The sequence below is a fragment of the Mastigoproctus giganteus genome, chromosome 12 (assembly GCF_048544385.1).
Source record: "Mastigoproctus giganteus isolate SK-2022 chromosome 12, ASM4854438v1, whole genome shotgun sequence".
Taxonomy (NCBI): Eukaryota; Metazoa; Arthropoda; class Arachnida; order Uropygi; family Thelyphonidae; genus Mastigoproctus; species Mastigoproctus giganteus.
Window position 1 is genome coordinate 178,184,399 of NC_143586.1, and position 20,575 is coordinate 178,204,973.

Below are 20,575 nucleotides of genomic sequence, written 5' to 3' on the forward strand. Positions count from 1 at the left end.
TAAAAGACTTTGGAATATTGCATTCAACTCTTAGTCCATTGGTTGCAATAAATAGGTTGTATTTGTTGGCCTGAAAACAACTTATGTTATAATAATAAAGATAGCCAATAATGCAGGATGGCATGTTTCGAAAACAAGGCCCTTTCATTGAGATTTTGTTCCTTATGATACTTTTTGATGAAGGGAGAGATAAATTTTTTTTTTTTTTAATTTGGAATTAAAAATTTTAAAAGTTAATCTCACATTATATGGAAATGATATAAATCGGAGACTTCTGTATTTTAAATTTACCCATTTAAATTTATAAAAATGCCCTCCCCAACAGAGAAACTTTTAAATTGGAAGGTTCTGTATATTATTATTATTTTTTTTTGTTGTTAATATTTATTATTACAACAAACAGCTTCACATGGTAATTCACATTTTGCCAGTCATGGTACTAATAGAAATGGTGAAATTCTGAAACAATATTAAATGAAGAAACATTAAGCAAGTTACTATACAATTATTTATTTATACATATTCTCTCCCCTCTGGATAAAGCTTTTGGACAACTGGCTCACGTATGTATAAAAAGAAGTAACTTTTGTTAAAAAGGCATTAACATATTTTGCTAATGCTTGTTCCCCATAACCTATCTGCTGAAGATTCTGAGCATAGGATTTTTTTCACACTAAACCCCAAACATTAAATTAATAGCAATCTCTACCTGTGAAGCTAAATCCATGTATATCAACTAACCAGAATAACATTTGCTGTATTAGCTGCTTCTGGATCTTACGGATGGACAATGTTAAGGTGCCCATTTCACTGTTCATCAGCTGATGGATCAAACTTTTCATACTGGAAACCAGGGCAATCATCCATTTGAATCTGATCCTGCAATAGAGAATTAAGGTATAAATATATAAGTTTAAGAGATATATAATTATTATAAATAAGTAGTTTTCACCCTACATTATACACAATTCTGGGGATTCAGCAATGTTCTGTAAACGTTTTCTGGGTTTGACAGATGAAAAACACTGCTATTAATAATGAGTAAACGTGAAAACGAAAAACACTTTAGTGAAAAGTAGAGTAGCATACAGTGACAAACCAGCAGTATATCAGTAATCACACATTACTGAATGTTAGTGCTAATGCATCCACTTCCCAACTGGAAGTATATGCCATTTTTGGCAAATACAGCTCTTGTTAGTAGAATACCTCCTGATGTGAGAAAAAATAAATAAAAAATTATACACCCAATTTGAAAAATCATATCAACAGCTGTGCAATTAGTAGAGTAAGTGCTAACATGCATATACTTCCAGTTGGGAAGTGGATGCATTAGCACTAGCATTCAGTAATGTGCGATTCTGCATGACAAGAATATATTCAACTAGTTTTCCCATGTGGAGAGCCTCACAGGAGATGGTGCGTATTAAAATAACAGAGTAAACAAAAAGGAACAGAAGCAGTTTCCAGTTGGCTAGGTTTCAGAGCATATGCTTTGTTTGGTGAAAGATATATAGAAACTGTAAACTGATTCACAAAGCAAAACATACTATTACATATGCTATGTTTCTATTTCTAGTTATGTTTGCAATTTTCTGAAGGAAATCTGGAATTCATAAGAGTAATTCTAATCATAATTCACTATGAGCAGTAGCCATGCTATTTCTATCTTGTTGATAAATACAGTAAACACTTTAAAATCCAGCACCCAATGCAAGACTTTAGAATTTTCTGAATTTGAAAGGTTTTTGGATTTTCTGGACGTGTACCTAGTGGTTGAGCAGTTTCAGAAGAGCACATTTCAATAAATATTAGTCATAAACAATTGAACTTTTAACATTTATGATTATCTTTTCCCCCCATCTTTTTGTGGCAGAAGGATTTAAACCACTGGATAATGCAATGGTCTTCATTCTCATAACAGAACTAACTTGCCTTTGTAAGTTGCCCTGGTATTGCACTACTTTCAAAAGATAGTTTTAGGAAAGAAAGCTTGAATGGCTTGAGCAAACTGAATGCTGATGGGATTCTTCCTCTTGCTCAGATTAAGAAACTGAGGGGACACAGATTCAAATTGAGGAAAGACAGTTGTACAATAGATGTGTGGAAGTTTGCCTTTAGCCAGCAGGTAGTTGAATGGTGGAACGCACTTCCATCTTTTGCTGTGGAAGTTGATAGCCTAAATAAATTTAAGGCTAAGCTGGACAGGTATTTGGAACGTATGGAGGGGTGAAATCGGAGCTTTTTTTTTTTTTTTTTTTTTGGCTGATTCTGCATAAGCTTGCTTTCTTGCATTGTGTGCCTCTACTAATGCTAAATTTGCCTTTAGCCAGTGGGTAGTCAATTGATGGAACAGACTTCCATCTCGTTGTGGAAGTTGATAGCTTAAAGAAATTTAAGGCTGAGCCTAGATAGGCATTTGAAGGGAATGTATGAGTGAAATGGGAGGGGTTTTTTTCTTTTTTGGCTGATGCTGCATAAGCTTGCTTTCTTGCATCAATCGCCTCAACTAATGCTAATGGGGTTGCCACAGCGGAGGATGCAATGCATATCAGATAACATGGAGGTTAGCTATTGTTGTTGTTATTTGGTTTTTAGGAGCATTAGCAACTAAGGCCATATTGCTCCGGGGATATGCGGTGGTCATTCCCTGACCTTTCCGCATCCTCCATATTTGGTGGTCACGGGCTTGAACCCTGGTCTAATCAAGAAGCGTGTGCCGCTCTTGCCCACCTGGCTACGGAGGTGTCATGGAGGTTAGCAAACTGGGACTCTGGTTGGAGGCCCCTAAAGGTAGAGGCTTTCCATTATTTATTCAATTGGGAAAGACTGTTGAAGTGCCTGATTTTCTGATGATATGGAAAGAACTTAGTGGAAAAATGACTAAAGAGAAGATCTTGAAAGAGTTTACCTTCAGATGAGTCACTAATTCGACATCATCAGCCCTCTATAATTGTGGATATATCTCTCAGGGTATGGAAGCTGCTGCAAGGACAGCAGGAGCATATATATATATATATTTTGGGTGGACAAGCGACAGGTTCTACAAATACTACACAGCATTAAAGTGTTTCCACTGCCAGAGGTACAGTCACACCTCCCACACATATACCCAAAAAGGATAGAAGTGAATTGCACTTGTGGGCACTATGCAATCATAGGGCACACCTATAAACATCACCAAAACAGTACTCAACCAAAGCGTGCAAACTGTAAGGTGGCATGCCTTATACACATTCAATCCATTAGGACCCAAACTGCCCTTTTTACTAACATGCTGTAAGACAACACAAAATAAAAATAAACTATGACTAATGAAATGGCACTGAAGTTCCTGAAATTAAATGCTCAGTGAGCACGCACTGTAGTGGACCAGGTAAAACTGAAAATAGAAGAAGGGCACATTGATATACTAACCATACACACGAGATGGTAGTCAGGGGCTTATCCTGGTCATACAGGGTGGTTGAAACCACGTCTGATACTAATTGTGTGGCTATAGTAATCTGTAAACCGGCACTAACTCTAACTAAAGTGAAAACATTGTGTACTGGTTTTGCCACGTTGTAAAATCACATCACCTTAGATCCTTTCACATCTTCTTGTGTCTACTGGCAGTCTAGTGTGGATATAGCTCCCTATATTCACTACTTTCAATTCACTATCACTAGCATCACTATGAGGTCAGATTTCTGGTAGCAATTTCCAATCCAGAATCTGGCACAGCCTGATTGAGGACTGTACTGGTACTCACAATGGCACAAATAAAATGGAGGACTTTCTTTCTACTACGTCATTTATGGACCTAAACTGACAACACAACTTATCAACTTTTAGTCTGATCCTACGGGAGAGCAATTATCTGGATCTAGCAAACAATTAAAAACAAGAGTGGTATTGATATTTTATGGCACAAGGAAAACTGAGGCCAATGTGCTTATTCTAATATTATAATTTTATGTAATAATTTGATCCAATTTGGCATCAGAGGAATTCATATATGCATATTTGCTCAAGAAAGGTAAACAGTTCATCTAGACTTGCACTACTTTCAAAAATGCGGATAAGCAATTAAGGTTCTTGCAATTGTGACAGAGTGGAAAGTACATTTTCTGATATGGGAACGGTATGTACAATATAGGAGTATATGTTTGACAGTAAATGGCGATGAACAATGCATGGCATAGAGATGGGTTGCCTCTCCCTCATAAGAAGAAACATATGGGTAGGGTATGCATGTAATCTTGCAAGGGCACTTCCTTAGCCAGGTGGGCAGGAGCAGTAGTGCATAGCACACGCTTCTTGATTAGACCGAGGTTCGAGCCTGTGACCACCAAATACGGAGGATGCGGAAGGTCAGGGAATGACCGTATATCCCCGGCCCGAATAAAGGGTGAGGGTTGGCGTCAGGAAGGGCATCTGGCCGTAAAAATTGCATGCCAAAACAATAAAAAAAAAAAAAAAAAAATGCTGACCCTATATAATAATGGGAAAAGGCAAGGACAAAAAAAAAAAAAAAAATGCATGTAATCTTGCAAGTGTAATTTTGCTAGTACAGCCTCTAACTGTCTGTTTAACCTGAAGTTAGAATTCCATAATACTGTTTCATGTTCGATTTTTTGCTGTTTTTTTGACTTCCAGATTTCTGACCACTGGAATGTACAGACTTTTTATACGCTTCAAGTAATCTATAGATGATACTTGGTAATTTGCTGGTGTTGTACTGTTTGCCAGCCTGATCTGCTTTCTCTCATTACCTGTGATAATAGAATACCACACGATCGAGCAAAACTTCACTGAACGATTTTTATTTTGTTGATGGTTAAACAGAAAAAGATTTGTTTTATGATGGGATGTGACAATTGAAGAAAATTTATTGTCCAATGCACGACACTGCACTAATAGAATCGGTGCATATTACACTGCTAGCATTGTATAAAATGTTAATGTTCTCTAAAGATAATTTAATGGTGCATAATTCTGCAGTATAACTGCTACGTTCAAAGGGTAGTGATAGAGAGAGACTGTAAAAGAAGATAGCCATGGCACCAAAGGCAGAGTCTGTTTTCACGCCGTTTATATATATTAGGCAGCTTTGAGTACAGCCACTCCCCGGCTTATGTAATACTCAACTTACAAAAATTCGACTCTACGTAAGTTTTTGTTGGCCAGTGCAAACTTAAAAAAATTGTGGAAACGTATTCTGCATCCCGTAGGAATAAATGGAGGTATCGAGAAAATATCGTAATGTGAACCCAATAACACTTTTTTTTTTTTTTTTTGGTAATTCATTCCAAGACCTCGGAAGTTGAAATTTTCACTATACATCAAAGCTATTTATCTCTCTAAAAAAAGGTCATTTTTATAATGGAAATTGCACTACACTTTCATCATTATCATATGTTACATTATAAGAATCAATTTTGAATGCCTTTGATATTTTTCTAAAACACATTTCTGGAGGTCACTACCATAAAACAATAAAAACAATTTGCACTTTCTGCTTTATTGGGCTTTTCTGTTACCGCAATCTATTTTAAATGGGTAGCAAATTCGATATTATTGCATTTGCAATTTGGGTTTCTTAATGAGGGGTCCACGGACCCCCCAGGGGTCCGTGGAAAGATTTCAGGGGGTCCGTGAGCTTGGATGGGAAAAAAAAATCAGCTCATTAATTTCCTTCACTTATGAATGTATGTAATAAATTACAATTGTATTAGCTGTATCTGTAGTCACCAATAGAAATAACAGATATTTTCATATCATATTATAGTTATTGCATATCTCGAAAAATCGCTACTTTGAAATCACGGCAGTTATTAGACCTGCCGCTAGATCGCACTTGATTGCAGTCCTGCTGTGGACAGGCTATCATGCGATGTAGTTGGCAAACTAGCCAGCAAATCAGTGCCTAGTAGGCCACTTTTAACACAAATAGACACGGTGGCTACGAGGGTAAACCAGATATATTCAAACACATCCTACGGTTTAGATAACAGTTGAAGTGTGTAATTTAACCTTTTCGCTGCTATGTGCGTGTATACCGGTCCAACGGTGGAGGCCCCTGCAGTGCTACAGGTGTGTATGCACACCCACAGTGTGTCTGTCGATGCATACAGTCTTCGTATCTGTCTTTCTTAGTTGCTAATATTGCATTAATTATTTAACATTTGTTATAGACCAAATTTAAGTTGAAATGTTGAAGAAAAGGAAGAATGATAAAAACTGTATTATTTGGTTTCACCTGCATTAATGAACTTGACGGGACTCAAATACCGCAGTGTTTTTTGTGCAGAAAAATTCTTGCGAATGGAAGTACGAAGCCAGCAAAACTGAAAGACCATCTCAAGTCTGTCCATGCTGAAAATGCATCTAAAGATGCTGGTTTTTTTTGTGGGAAAAAATCTCAATTCGAAAAAGCAGGGACACTTCCAAAACTTCGATTTGCCATTTCACGAAAACCTTTTCTTGACGCATCCTATAAAGTTGCTTACCGGATTGCCAAGCAAAAGAAGCCCCACACTATTGGAGAGACTTTAGTAAAGCCATGTGCACTGGAAATGGTCGAACTGGTCTGTGGACTGGAACAGAGAAAAAAACTGGAAGCTGTTCCCTTGTCAAATGATGTAATACATTCTAGAATAGTTGATATGTCTTTTAATATTTTGAAGCAGGTCATCGAGGAAATGGCAGCCTCACCATTCCCCTTCAGTAAATGCAATTGGATGAAACTACAGACATTTCTCAATGCAGCCAGCTCCTTGTTTTTGTTCGCTATGTGTATGCTGACGCCATCAAAGAATTCTTCTTTGATGATCAAGATAAAAATAACTTTTAAAAGAGTTCTGTAATGTTTCCAAGTGTTCGCAGATATCTCTTTTCAAAAAAATTGAGAGAGAAGTTTGCATTTCAAATACACCTTGGTAAAGCACTTTCTGCAACAGTGGGAGTTTTGTAATTTTATAATTTTGAAATGCTAAAAATCATAGTATAACAGTGGAAAATTTGCAAGAATGTCGGTCTCTACTCTCTTCTTCCATATTGGTGACTTCATGACCTCGAATGTAAAGATTTATCTCATTCATATGATGAAAAATATCTGCCAGGTAAGCCAACCCATGGATAAAATCCTTCCTTTCAAAATGTTCCAAGAGTGAGTTTTCTCTTTCTTCCAGAAAAAGTGAAACTTCTGCCCTTAGTTTGAAGCACTTCGAGACTTGTCCTCTTGAAAGCCAGCACACTTCTGTGTGGTAGAGAAGCACTTCATATTCTGCTCCCATTTCTTGACAAAATCTTTTAAAAATACAATGATTCAGAGAACTTCTTTTGATAAAGTTGATAACTTTTATGGCTGCTGACAATACTTTTTTCAGGGTTGTTGGAAGAGTCTTTGTTGCCAGTGCATGTCTGTGTAAAAAGCAATGAGTGACGATGACTTGAGGAGCTTCTTTTTTTTTACTAAAGTAACAAAACCAGATGTATTACCAAGCATCACAGAGGCTCCATCAGTGCAAAGAGAATGAAGTTTTCCTTTCCATTCAAAGTTTCGTTTGTAAAAAAAAGCTTTTTACCATTTCGAAAACGTCGACGGCCTTTGTAGTTTTTGAAAGAGACTCACAAAATAAGAATTGAACCACGGATCCGAAATCCTTTTCTTTCTGATATAAACTGTATCGAAGATGTTGACTTAACCAAAGATGAACTCATTGATCTTAGGTCAAAAAACTTACTACGATTGGAGTTTACCTCAAAAAGCCTTGGAGAATTCTGGTGTTCCCTGAGAGAAGCCTATCCTCGTCTTGTAAAGCGAGCTATGGAAGCTTTGATACCATTTGCAACAATATATCTGTGCGAATCGGGATTTTCAGCACTCGTAACAATGAAAACAAAAAATCGAAATCGATTAGAGGTCCAACATGACGTGTGTTGCCTTGTCAAATACCACACCACAGTTTAATGTTCTTATTCAAGATAAACAACAACACTTCATATCAAGGAAATATCAGTCTTCACACTGATATGTCCTTAAAAAATTAAATTTAACTTCAACTTTTCTATATTTTAAATGTATTGTATTATTATTCAATTGTGTTAAGAAAGAAACACATATATTACAGTATAATGTTTTTTTTTTTTAAATTTTGGTAACTATTTCATTAAACTGGTTTTTTGTAATTTTATTTTATGCATTTAAAAACATTATTCTGAGAAGGGGTCTGTGGAACTAAGAAGGTTAAGAACCCCTGTGTTAAAGGATCAATACATTTAAGATCAACAGTGATCACAAAAGTGTTCAGGTGCTATATCGAAGATGGAAAAGCTATTAATAATATGAATCGAAAATTGGATTGAAACGCAAGTGCCCCTGAGTCCAATGGCCATTCAAGCAAAAGCAAGAAGTATTTATGAAGATATTAAGGATAAGTACGGCAAACCCTAAGCCAAGTTCGTGGCAAGCAATGGGTGGTTTAATAGGTTCAAGCATTGTACTGGTTTCCAAAACATTGTGTTGGAAAAAACCCATTATAAATCTCGACAGCCCTCAACTTCCGCAGCAGCATGCTTATCAGCTGGAGAGTTAATTCTCGCAACTATGCTCGAAAGGTAAAACTTGCTGATGTTACGCCCATCTCCTCTCTCCTTTTGTAATTTTATAATTTTGAAATTTTTGTAATTTTTCCTGCGCATGAGATAAAAAAGATTGAATAAATAATTTTATTTACATGTTCGCTGAACATTTCTTTTTTGCTTCAATCAGATCTGTGAGTGCTGCATAAGCATTTAGGGAAATTCCGTCTTGTAGAGTTCTGTGGAACGCAACTCTTACGTAAGTCGGGGAGTGCTAGTGGCTGTATTGTTGAGGGCAGGGCCTTTACATAGTTGTTTAATAGTTTCTGCACCCAGGGATTTCTTTTCTCATTGCTGAAAAAAATTGGTATCACAGTGAGGAAAATTTACAAACCAGGCTGGATTACATCAGTATCTTAAAGTATACTGTCAACGTGAAAGTTCCAGATGTGTAGAAATCTTTTAGTCTAATACCAGTGGGTCCATTTTCAGTTGGTTTACATTAAAGAACACTGTTCATTCTGGGGAGAAAAGTAACAGTTGAAAGGGATGTGTGGAAGGCCTTGAATTTTGGCTGTTTAATTTAGAAGCATATTCCTTCTAAGGTGAAGTGGAGGTTCATGTGTCTATTTAGATATGGGATGTTCTAAATGCCCCTAGAGCAGTGCAGAGGGCACTGTGTTGAATGGTATTAAGTCTGGTCAGTGTACTTTTCCTAGCTGAGTCATAGACAACAGCACCATAATCTAGATGAGAACTGATAAGGACAAAAGAAGAGCATATCTATTGGCACCCCATATTGTAGCAGAAATGGGCCTCAGTATTAAAATAAACTAAAAATAAGTTATTTAACTAACTGTAAAATATTTTGCAAACACAAATTCACAAAGTCACATGAAGATAGAAAAAAAAAAAGAAGGAAGTATTACATTTTTGACAGACAGCACTATGAACTTCTACCTTTTTGTGACATTACCCTAGTGCCAAATGATATTTTCTATTGTTCCTGCCTCGTGGGTAGCACAGTTGGTGGAATTGCCGTCCTCCCTATACCGGGTAAAAAACACCCGAGTTCGAGTACCATCAATGACAAGAGGAATTTTTATGGTGGGCCTTTTTCGCAGCATGGGGGGGGGGGAGCATGCTTTTTTCTTTCAGAAACTCGGGATTTTCTTCCAGCAATAGAGGAATAGAGCAACTCACAATTGTGAGTTGCTCTGTTTCTGTGAACATGACGCCCGAAAAGTTCTAGTCCGACTTAAGGAATGTAGAGAATAATCCCTTCCCCCCCAATATCCAATTTTATTAGACCCCTAAATTTAACTCTAAAGTCCAGCTATATTTGGTCCTATAGACCAAAAGAAATAAGATGTCCCACCTGGTTTACAAAATAGATATCGCCATCCTCAAGAATTATTAGCGAGTTGGACTAGGAGAGTTGGAAAAGAAGCTTCCTATATCTAAGATAAAGGTAATCCCTGTTGATTTATAATATAATAGAATATAGGAATTATCGAGCACTTAATAGCTCTCAATTATCAAATTTAATGATTAATATTTTTTCAAACTTTATCTAAGATTAAAATGATTAAAGTTGAATAACATATCTGAAAAATGCTGTTTTTTCGAAAAATTATTGCCCACCTAGGTATCAGAATTAGTATAATCACTGTCCTCTCCATAGCAGGTGAAGAAAACTTGAGTATGAATTCACTCAATGACGGGAAGAATTTCTTTGGGTCTTTTTTACAATGTGGTGCAGTTAGTCGGTCTCAGGAGAGGGTAGCACGGTCTTATCTCCTGGAAACTCGGAGGTTTCTGGGAAGATAAAACCATGCAGCAACACCCCAATTTAAAGGCAGGTGTGGCCTGCAATGGTCAGGCCACACCTGTACTCGAGAGAGTCTGGAAGCCTCATTTTAGGAAGGATGTAGAGTTGCTAGAATGAGTACAAAGAGAAACAAGATTGGTGAGGGAAACAGAGGGGTGCTCCTACCAAGAAAGGCTTAAGTTCTGCAAACTGTAGCGCCTGGACAGTAAACACCTGTGAGGTGATCTGATTGAGGTGTGGGCTCTCATCTGGTGAGTTGGGCTTGGCACACACCCAGGGTCCTGTGCTGGATATCATCATTCTTCTCTTTCTTGGTGATTCCCTTCCCTTCTAACTCTCATTCTGTCTCTGTCTCTCTCTCTCTCTCTCTCTCTCTCTCTCTCTCTCTCTCAGGGCAATTTAGAATTTTTTTTTTTTTGTTTGGCTGGTGCAGCATAAGCCTAAGGCTTCCTTGCATTATATGGCTAATAATAATAATATTACCTTGAATGGGTTGAGCAAGCTGAATGCTGATGGGATTCTTCCTCTTGCTCAGATTAAGAACCTGAGAGGGGACATAGATTCAAATTGAGGAAAGACAGTTGTAGAATAGATGTGCAGAAATTTGCCTTTAGGCAGTGGGTGGTTGATTGGTAGAACAGACTTCCATCTTTTGTTGTGGAAGCTGATAGCCTAAATAAATTTAAGGCTGAGCTGGACAGGCATTTGGAATGAATGGAGGTGAAATGGGAAAGTTTTTTTTTTTTTTTTTTTGGCTGATGCTGCATTAGCTTGCTTTCTTGCATCGTATGCCTCTACTAATGCTAATGTCTCTAGCTTATTGATGGAAAGTTGTTAGCTATCTTTCAATGGTATAAATATTTTGTGAACAACAACGTATAGTAAGATCATCAGCATACAAGTTAGTGTATAATCATCATCAGCATACATCACCTTCCAGATCAGCTAGTGTATAATCTTGCTACCTCTAATCTGCCAGATAGTGACTGGAGGTAGTCCGAGTAGTGTGTATGCAGGGAGCATTGTCGAGGCCACCTTATGTCAAGGATCTGGGTATATTCTTACAATGTGTATGCCATATCCAAAAATTTCATTATTTCATACAGCATGTCCCCCCCACCACTTTTTCTTACTATTGAATACACCATGAATTGTCAAACTAATAGAGTAAGCTTATCTGTGAAAAGATCTAAACCTCCCAAACACTTCCTGGTTCATTTCACAAATATACGTGGTCTCAATTCTAATCTCAACGATGTCCATTTCCACTTGCAGTCTGCCAAACCCATGTACTTTTTCTGACAGAATCTCAGTTATCGGTTGATTCAACCACTGCTCATCTCAGTTGCCATGATTCCTTTTGCCTCAAAGGTGGTACATATGTCCATTCCAATATTCCCCATCAGAGACCTGGTAATTTGGAATCTCGTCTTTTCGATATTCTCTGGCTTAAAATCTCTCTACCTCATTGTGTCATATTCATCTGTTGTCTCTACTGTTCTCCAAACTCCACTAATCACTTGGAGCTCTTTGACTTTCTCTCTTTGCAACTTGGCTTTCTCCAGTCCAACTTTCCTAACAGTGAGGTAATTTTCTTTGGTGATTTTAATGTTCACAACTCCAGCTGGCTTCCGTTTTCTAGTCACACTGACCCAGCTGGTCAAGATACTGAGGTTTTGCAAATACTAATGACCTTGCACAGATTGTTCATTTACCTACAAGAATACTGGACAATTCTAACCATACAGCCAACACATTTGATCTTTTTCTCACAAACAATCCTTCTAAGTACATGATCGAAGTGAGTGATTCTTTAGGCACCTCATACCACAACTTGGTGATTGTCTCTTCTCCAATGGAGCCTTTATCTCATGGCTATTCCCAGCCTCGTGTTGTTTGGCATTACAAGAATGCAAAATTGGATGACTTGGTCGGATTACTGTTTCAAAACTTCTGATGTCAAAGTTTGCTCAGATCATGTCAGTGAAATTATTCTTGTAGGAATGGAATCCTTTATTCCACATTCCACATTCCACTTTACAATCTCATCCTTTATCTAAACCTTGGTTTTCCAATAAATGTGCTAAGGCTGTTCAAGAGAAGAACGTTGCATATCTTAATTGGCTTGTTTCCAAAGCTTTAGTTTCATTTTCTGCCTACACCAAAGCTCACAACAATTGTAAATTGTAAAGCAGTTATTAATCAGTCCAAACTAGATTTTGAACAGGCTAAGAGTAGAAGACTTGCTTCTTGCCCTAATGGTAGCAGAGCTTTCTGGTCTCTTGCTAAAGCTATTAGCCGCAACTTTTGCCCATCTCTGCTCCCACCTCTGTCAAAACCAGTTGGTTCTGTTGTCCCTTCAGCCAAGGATAAAGCTGATCTGCTAGAATCCCATTTTAATTCCAAATGCTGTATTAATGATCTTGGTAAAACACCTCCCACCATTCCTAATATGCTCCATTCAATGCCTCCTGTGGTCTTCCGCCAAAAGGATGTCAGAAGGGTTTTCAGGAATCCTGATACTAAGAAAGCTCCAGGTCCTGATAGTATTTCTCTACTTGTTCTCAAAACACGTGGTCCTGAACTTACTCCTGTTCTTTGGTGCCTTTTTTCACTTTCTTATTCCAAAGGTGGTGTTTTTCCTTCTGCTTGGAAATTTGCTCATATCCAGCCATTTCCTAAAAAGGGTGACAAATCCCTCCCATCCAATTATAGTCCCATTGCAATTACTTCTACTCTTTTTAAAGTAATGGAAAATCAATCAACTGCCAACTCTTAAACTACCTAGAAACCTTCCATTTGGTCAATGATCACCAGTATGGATTCCCTCAGTGTCAATCCACTGGTGATATTCTTGCTTACGTTACCCATTTATGGACAAATTCAATGGAAAAGTTCGGGGAAACACAAGCAGTTGCTCTTGACATCTCAAAGTATTTCGATCGTGTTTGGCATAAAGGTCTTCTAAACAAGCTTCCATATTATGGTTTGCCAACTGTTTTTTTATAATTGGTTATGCAGTTTTCTCTCGGATCGCTCACTGGTGGACATTGACGGGATTAATCATAAGGAAGCGCTGCACAAAGAAGTGGGTCCTTCATCATGACAATGCTCTGGCCCACACATCTCTCGCTGTGGCAGTTTTTGGCATCCAACAATGACATTCGCCCCCCCCCCTTATTTTTTCCAGACTGAGGGTGATGGTGGATGGCTCTGTCTTTTAACTTTTCCACTAATGCTGGTGTCCCCAAGGTTCAGTTCTTTTCCCTACTCTTTTCCTCTTGTATATTAATGAGGAAAAGAGTGGGGGAAATTTTGACTTCCATTGACTGGAAATCCTATCCATAGTTTTGCCAATGATAGCACATTGCATTCCACTTTCCATTTTGAGAAACTTTGCTCTGCTCAATCAGCTTCAACTTCTTGAATGTCCGCTATCAATTCCTTAAATGCCAATCTCCAGGTAATTCTCCAGTGGGACAAAGACAACTTAGTTGATTTCAATCCTACTAAAACTCAGTCTTGTCTTATATCTCGAAAAAAGGAGTCTTCTGCTCCTATGCATATCTTTGGTGACACTACAATTTCTAGGCAAAATTATATATCTCTTTTGGGGAACCCTGACTTCTGATCTCTCTCTTGGCACAAGCACATTACAAATATTGCTTCCTCTGCATCTAAAAAACTTGGTTTTCTCTTTCGCTCTGTGTGTTACTTTTCTTCCAAACAGCTTTTCACTCTGTACAAATCGCAAATCCCCCCTACCATGGAATATTGTTCCCACATCTGGGGCGGTGCCCCCAAAACCTCTCTCAGGCTTCTAAATTCCATTCAGAAGAGGGCAGTCAGGTTAATTAATGACTTATCTCTAACAGAATCTCTCCACTCGCTGTCTCGTAGACGTACTGTTTCTGCTGCATGCCTTCTCTACAGATACTTCCATGGGCACTGTTCTTCTGACTGGCTTCTATAATTCCCACTCTCTCTTTCAAAACAGTCCGAACACATGCTGCCACCAGCCAACCTCCATTTACTGTCCAACTTTAAACTCACAGAACCAACTTTTCATCTTCCTCGTTTATTCATTCAACTGCCGTTTTCTGGAACAGCCTTCCTTCATACATATTTCCTAAAAATTATAGTCTACAGAAGTTTAAGTCTAATGTCAACAAATATCTTCTTTCGTCTTCTCAACCTCCAACCCAAGCACGGTACTAAGTACTAAAAGTTCTAATACCTCTCGTGTTTGGGGTTTTAATAAAAAAAAAAAAAAAAAAAGACTATCCACGATATTTGTGGCATTGTAGGAGTATCGTAGAGCAAATGTCAATGGATTTTGTCAGATGAATTGAACATGAGAAGAAATGCGGCCAAGTTCGTGCCATGGTTACTGAGTGAAGACCAAAAGCAGCATCACATGGAAGTTAGCAGAGATCTTCAAGAACGGGCCAGAAGTGATCAAAACTTCCTTTCTACAGTGGTGACGAGAGTTTTGTATACGGGTATGACCTAGAAACCAAGCAACAATCATCCCAGTGGAAGCGCCCATCTTTGCCTTGACCGAAGAAAGCCTGACAAGTGAGGAGCAATGTAAAGTCCATGCTGATTTGTTTTTTTGGACATTGACGGGATTAATCATAAGGAAGTGCTGCACAAAGAAGTGGGTCCTTCATCATGAAAACGCTCTGGCCCACACATCTCTCGCTGTGGCAGTTTTTGGCATCCAACAACCGGCCCCACCTCCCTTATTTTTTCCAGACTTAGCCCCCTACAACTTCTTCCTCTTCCCAAGAATGAAAATCAAGCTGAAGGGTCAAAGATTTGACAAGCATAGAGTATATCCAAACACAGAGGCGGTGCTGAACATTATGACGAAGGACTTTCTGGACGCATTCAAATCATGGGAGAAGGGTGGGATCAGTGTTTACGCTCTCAAGGGGACTAAGGTGTGACATAAGCACTGCAAAAGCAAAGATAAGAGTAGGAGTGTGTTATAGGCCTAATGACTCGAATGAGTACAATGAACAATTGTACAGAGAAATAGAGTGGGCCAGTAAATCAGAATGTCTTATAATGGGGGATTTTAACTTCCCAGATATTGACTGGAACTTGTGGGTTGGTCACTCACACACTAGTCAGACTTTTGTGGATTTATTGGATGATTGTTTTCTGCAGCAGCATGTTCGAGAGGCAACCAGAGAAAGTAATACTCTTGATCTGGTTATCAGCAGTGATCATTCGTGTATTAAGAATTTGCAGATAAAGGAACCACTAGGTGGCAGTGATCACAGTGTGCTGAAGTGGGATTTACTCAAAGAGGTAACTACCGTCAGGGGTAAAGGAAAGGGTTTTTGCTTCCGTAAAGGGGAGTACAGTGGTCTCAGACAGTTTTTAAATTCTGTACAGTGGGATCGACTGACGATCTTACAAACAGTAAATTCTAAGTGGGAAGCATTCAAGGAATTAATCGTGGAAGCTACTAGACTTTTCATACCGATGAAGAAATATTGTTCAAGGTTTAGGCCTAAATGGTTATCAAATGAACTAATGAGACTCGTGACAGAGAAGAAAAATGCATGGGATGCATATAAATTATCAGGCGACGCAGAAGCCTGTAGCAGATATAAGCTAGTCTGTAATCAGGTCACAAAGGAGGTTCGGCAGGCAAAGGCGGATTACGAGAAATCTTTGGCAAAAGATGCTAAGAAAAACAGCAAGGATTTCTTTACTTATATAAACTCTAAAAGGAAGGGGCTGAATATGATTGGTCCACTTGACATCGATGGTTCGACTGTTGATGATCCTGCTCAGATAGCAAACAAACTGAATGAGTATTTTGCATCTACATTCACACGTGAGGAATCATTACAGTTTGAAAATGGAAGAAGGTTATCAAATTGTAGCAGTGTGCTTAATGATTTTGTAATAACTGAGAGCAAAGTGGAGGAGAAATTGTTGAAGTTAAACATAAGAAAGGCACCTGGGGCGGATGGGATCTATCCAGTTATATTAAAGGAGGCGGCAAAGCAACTAAGCAAACCCTTAGCCATAATTATGAGAGCATCCTTGGATTCAGGGGAGGTTCCCACGGACTGGAGATGTGCAAATGTATCCCCAATTCACAAAGGAGGTTCGAAGGGTGACACGAATAATTACAGACCAGTTAGTTTAACTTCTGTTCCGGGTAAAATAATGGAGTCACTGGTTAAAGATGCATTGCAGGATCATCTAGACAAGACTGCAGCAATAATTCAGACACAGCATGGGTTTGTTAAGGGAAAGTCTTGTCTGACAAATTTGATTGGTTATTATGATGTGGTCACAAAGGAACTGGATGCAAAAAATAATTTTGATATCATATACTTGGATTTCAGGAAAGCTTTTGACATTGTTGCGCATGGAAGACTACTGTACAAATTGGAGCAGAATGGTATTAAGGGTAAGTTGCTACAATGGATAAAAGGATGGTTAAGTGGGAGAAGACAGAGGGTGGTAATCAATGGGTGCTGCTCTTCGTGGACTAATGTTATTAGTGGAGTCCTACAGGGCTCGGTGTTGGGTCCACTGTTGTTTTGTATATTTATCAATGATATTGATGAAGGTATATCAGGCTTAATGTCGAAGTTTGCAGATGACACGAAGGTTGGCAGGGTTGTTAATGACAGTAATGGCAGTGTGCTACTGCAACAGGATCTAGATAATTTGGGCAGATGGGCTAAGAAGTGGCAACTGAAGTTTAACCTTGACAAATGCAAAGTACTGCATATGGGTAGAAGTAACCCCAGAGAAACGTACCAACTGTGTGGTACTACACTTAAGGTGGTAGAAAATGAAAAAGACCTGGGAGTAATTGTGCAGTCAGATATGAAGTTTTCTGAGCAATGTACACAGGCTGCTAGGGCAGGTCATGGGGTTTTGTCAATGATATATAGGAATTTTGCTAGCAGGGAAAAGGAGGTGATTGTCCCTCTGTATAAGGCAATGGTCAGGCCACGCCTTGAGTACTGCGTACAGGTCTGGAGGCCTCATTTTAGGAAGGATGTAGATTTGCTTGAGCGTGTACAGAGAAGAGCAACACGATTGGTGAGGGGAATGAAGGGATCCTCTTACCAAGAGAGGCTTAAGTTCTGCAAATTGCAGTGGCTGGAGACTAGGCACCTGCGCGGTGATCTGATTGAGGTCTATAAGGCCTTGAATGGGTTGAGCACGCTGAATTCTGATGGGATCCTCCCACTTGTTCAGAATACGAACCTACGGGGACATAAGTTCAAATTAAGAAAGGATAGATGTAGAATAGATGTGCGGAAATTTGCCTTTAGCCAGCGGGTGGTTAATTGCTGGAACAAACTTCCATCTGTCGTTGTGGAAGTTGATAGGTTAAATAAATTTAAGGGGGAACTGGACAGGCAATTGGAGGGTATGGTGTGATTTTTTTTTTTTTTTTTTGGCTGATGCTGCATAAGCTCCTACACTTGCTTTCTTGCATCAGGTGCCACTACTACTACTACTTCGAAGGTGATGGTGGCAAATAAGACTCAAGGAAATCTAATTTATTTTTTAAATACATTTCAGTAACTTTTGCGTAGCACCTTGTATTTAATGCATGATTATGGGTCAAAGATTGGGTACTATGGAAGTTTATCTTGAACCTTTCTGCTAAGGCTTTGATTTGTAGGAAAGGAGTGTCATAAGCTGAAGTTGCAGATGTTTGAGAGGATATTTCCTTCCAATTCTTGGTTACAATTGGAGCATATATTGGTCAGAAATCGGCATATTTCCATTTAGTCGAATTGTTTACAGATAACTGGCCTGCTAGTATCTTTTGTGACAGTGGAACCGAACTGTGTTCAGTGTTCATGAGTCTTTTTTTTCTCTTTTTTTCTAAATTTGTTGTGCTTTTACTTCATGACTTTCACACAGAATTTGCTTGTTGGAAACTGATGGAACAGGTTCCATGCTTTATTCCACAAGTGTCGAAGGTTTTTGTGTTTGATAATATAAGACTGAGGTATTGCTTCAGAAGCTGCGGCCAGTATTTGCTCAGTAATGTACTCAGTGATGTCATCAATGGGATGTAGTTCAACAATGAAAATTGTTGGTAAGGAAAATCAGATTGTTTTTAAATATATTTCTGGATCCAGATGTAGTTTGTATATTTTACAGAAATGGAATTCAGTGGATTTCTTTTCTTGTAGGAAATAGTCATCCCGTAGTACCCATATACTTTGGCTATGGAAAGTTGAAGAATTTATTTAAGCTATCAACTTCAACAACGACAGATGGAAGTTTGTTCCAGCAATCAACTACCTGTTGGCTAAAGGCAAATTTCCACACATCTGTTCTGCAACTGTCTTTCCTCAATTTGAATTTATGTCTCCCTCAGGTGCGTAATCTGAGCAAGAGGAAGAATTCCATCAGCATCGAGCCTGTTCAACCATTCAAGGTTTATATGCCTCAATCAGATCACCTCGCAGGTGCCGTGTCTCTAGACGCTATAATATGCAGAACTTAAGCCTTTCTTGGTAAGAACACCCCTCCATTTTCCTTACTAATCTTGTTGCTCTTCTCTGTATTCATTATAGCAACTCCACATCCTTCCTAAAATGATATCTCCAGACCTGTATGCAGTACTCAAGGTGTGGCCTGACCATTGCCTTATACAAAGGGATAATCACCTCCTTATCCCTGCTACAAAAATTCCTGCATATCATTGACAAGACCCCATGAGCTGCTCTGGCAAACTGTCTGCACTGCTCAGAAAACTTCATATCTGACTGCACAATTACCCTAAGGTCTTTTTCATTTGCCACTATGCTGAGTGTAGTACCATACAGTTGGTACTCTTCTCTGGGGTTACAGCTACTCAAATGCAGTACTTTGCATTTGCCAATGTTAAACTTCAGTTGCCACTTCTCCACCCATCTTTTCCAGATCCTGTTGCAGCAGTGTACCATCATTACTGTCATTAACAATCCTGCCAACCTTTGTATCATCTGCGAACCTCGACATTAAGCCCGATATACCTTCATCAATATATTATTGATAAATATACAAAACAACAATGGGCCCAACATTGAACCGTAGGAGACTCCCCTAATAACATTAGTCCACGAAGAGCAGTGTCCATTGATTACCGCTCTCTGTATTCTCCCACTCAACCATCCCATTATCCAATAGCAGCAACTTGCCTTTAATGCCATACTGCTCTAATTTGTACAGTAGTCTTTCACATGCAACAGTATATCAAGAGCTTTTCTAAAATACAAGTATGCGACATATATGACATGACATTGTGTGCATGTGCATCTGTATGCTGTCTGCTTCAAAAGTGTGCTTTAAATAACTTAAGGAGCTTCCATTTCTTAGTGTTAAGGTGTTTTACCTACTTGCTGTGACTACTCTGGTCAACTTACAGGTTTCTCTTGGACGATTTCAGATAATTTTTCTCATTTGCCGAATTTCAGTAATACAGACATTTTTCTTGGTTAAGCTGGCTTGTCAAGGTCAGCAGTTGGCATCTTCCAGCCTATATGCACTGATTTATGCTCTCAAACATTTTAAGCCATTGAACTGTTTTGGACAAGCTACAGATCATGGCTAATTACTGAATGTGTCATTACAAAGCGAATTAGGATTGCTTGGCATTTTCTGTTCTCATTTCCACATGACTATGGAAAAATCATTGATCTGTACTAGTTGCAGCATCCAAGTGGACTATGCACTTCAATGTACACCCTGTCGTGGCCAATATTGCAGATCCTGTTCTCCTTACGTGGATCTAAAAAAAAAAAAAACTTGCTAAAAATGTTGGAAATGTGAGCTGTACAAGGATGGTAATCAGTCTAATGAGTCAGCAGATGATCTCGATATAAAATGCCCTCTGGTGTTAACAGTGAATGACAAGCAGAGCACGAGCAGTGACGAAGTATTAACACAGATTTCAACAGCTGTGAAAGAGCATTTCACAGCTGTTGAGAAAGAGCCAATCGTGTGGATAATAAACTCACTCAACTTCTTGAGTTGACTAAACGTGGTTCCCATGATAGCACTCAGTTCTTGCAATCTGAGAAAAAAATACTTGAAACTGAAAGAAAGTGCAGTGGTGAAGTTTACTCAGATTTTGTTGCTAATCCTGAGAAAGGAAACGTTCTTATTCAAGCTCAATTACAAGAGCTT

General features: G+C 38.7%; 1 protein-coding gene across 3 annotated transcripts in view; it reads right to left on the minus strand.

Moving 5' to 3' along the window:
- The window catches only part of LOC150077627 (putative inactive tyrosine-protein kinase Wsck), a 359,285-nt gene that overhangs the window by 3,251 nt on the left and 335,459 nt on the right, over nt 1-20,575 (minus strand). The window contains exon 17 of one of the 3 annotated variants that reach the window (XR_016547735.1): nt 742-879. Coding sequence is in view for 1 of the 3 variants with exons in the window: in XM_090386934.1 (XP_090243060.1) it covers nt 808-879 (72 nt within the window). In the remaining 2 variants the exon portion in view is untranslated. Of the gene's footprint in view, nt 1-537; nt 880-20,575 lie in introns of those variants that run through there. The other 2 variants (XR_016547736.1, XM_090386934.1) reach the window with 2 other exon arrangements.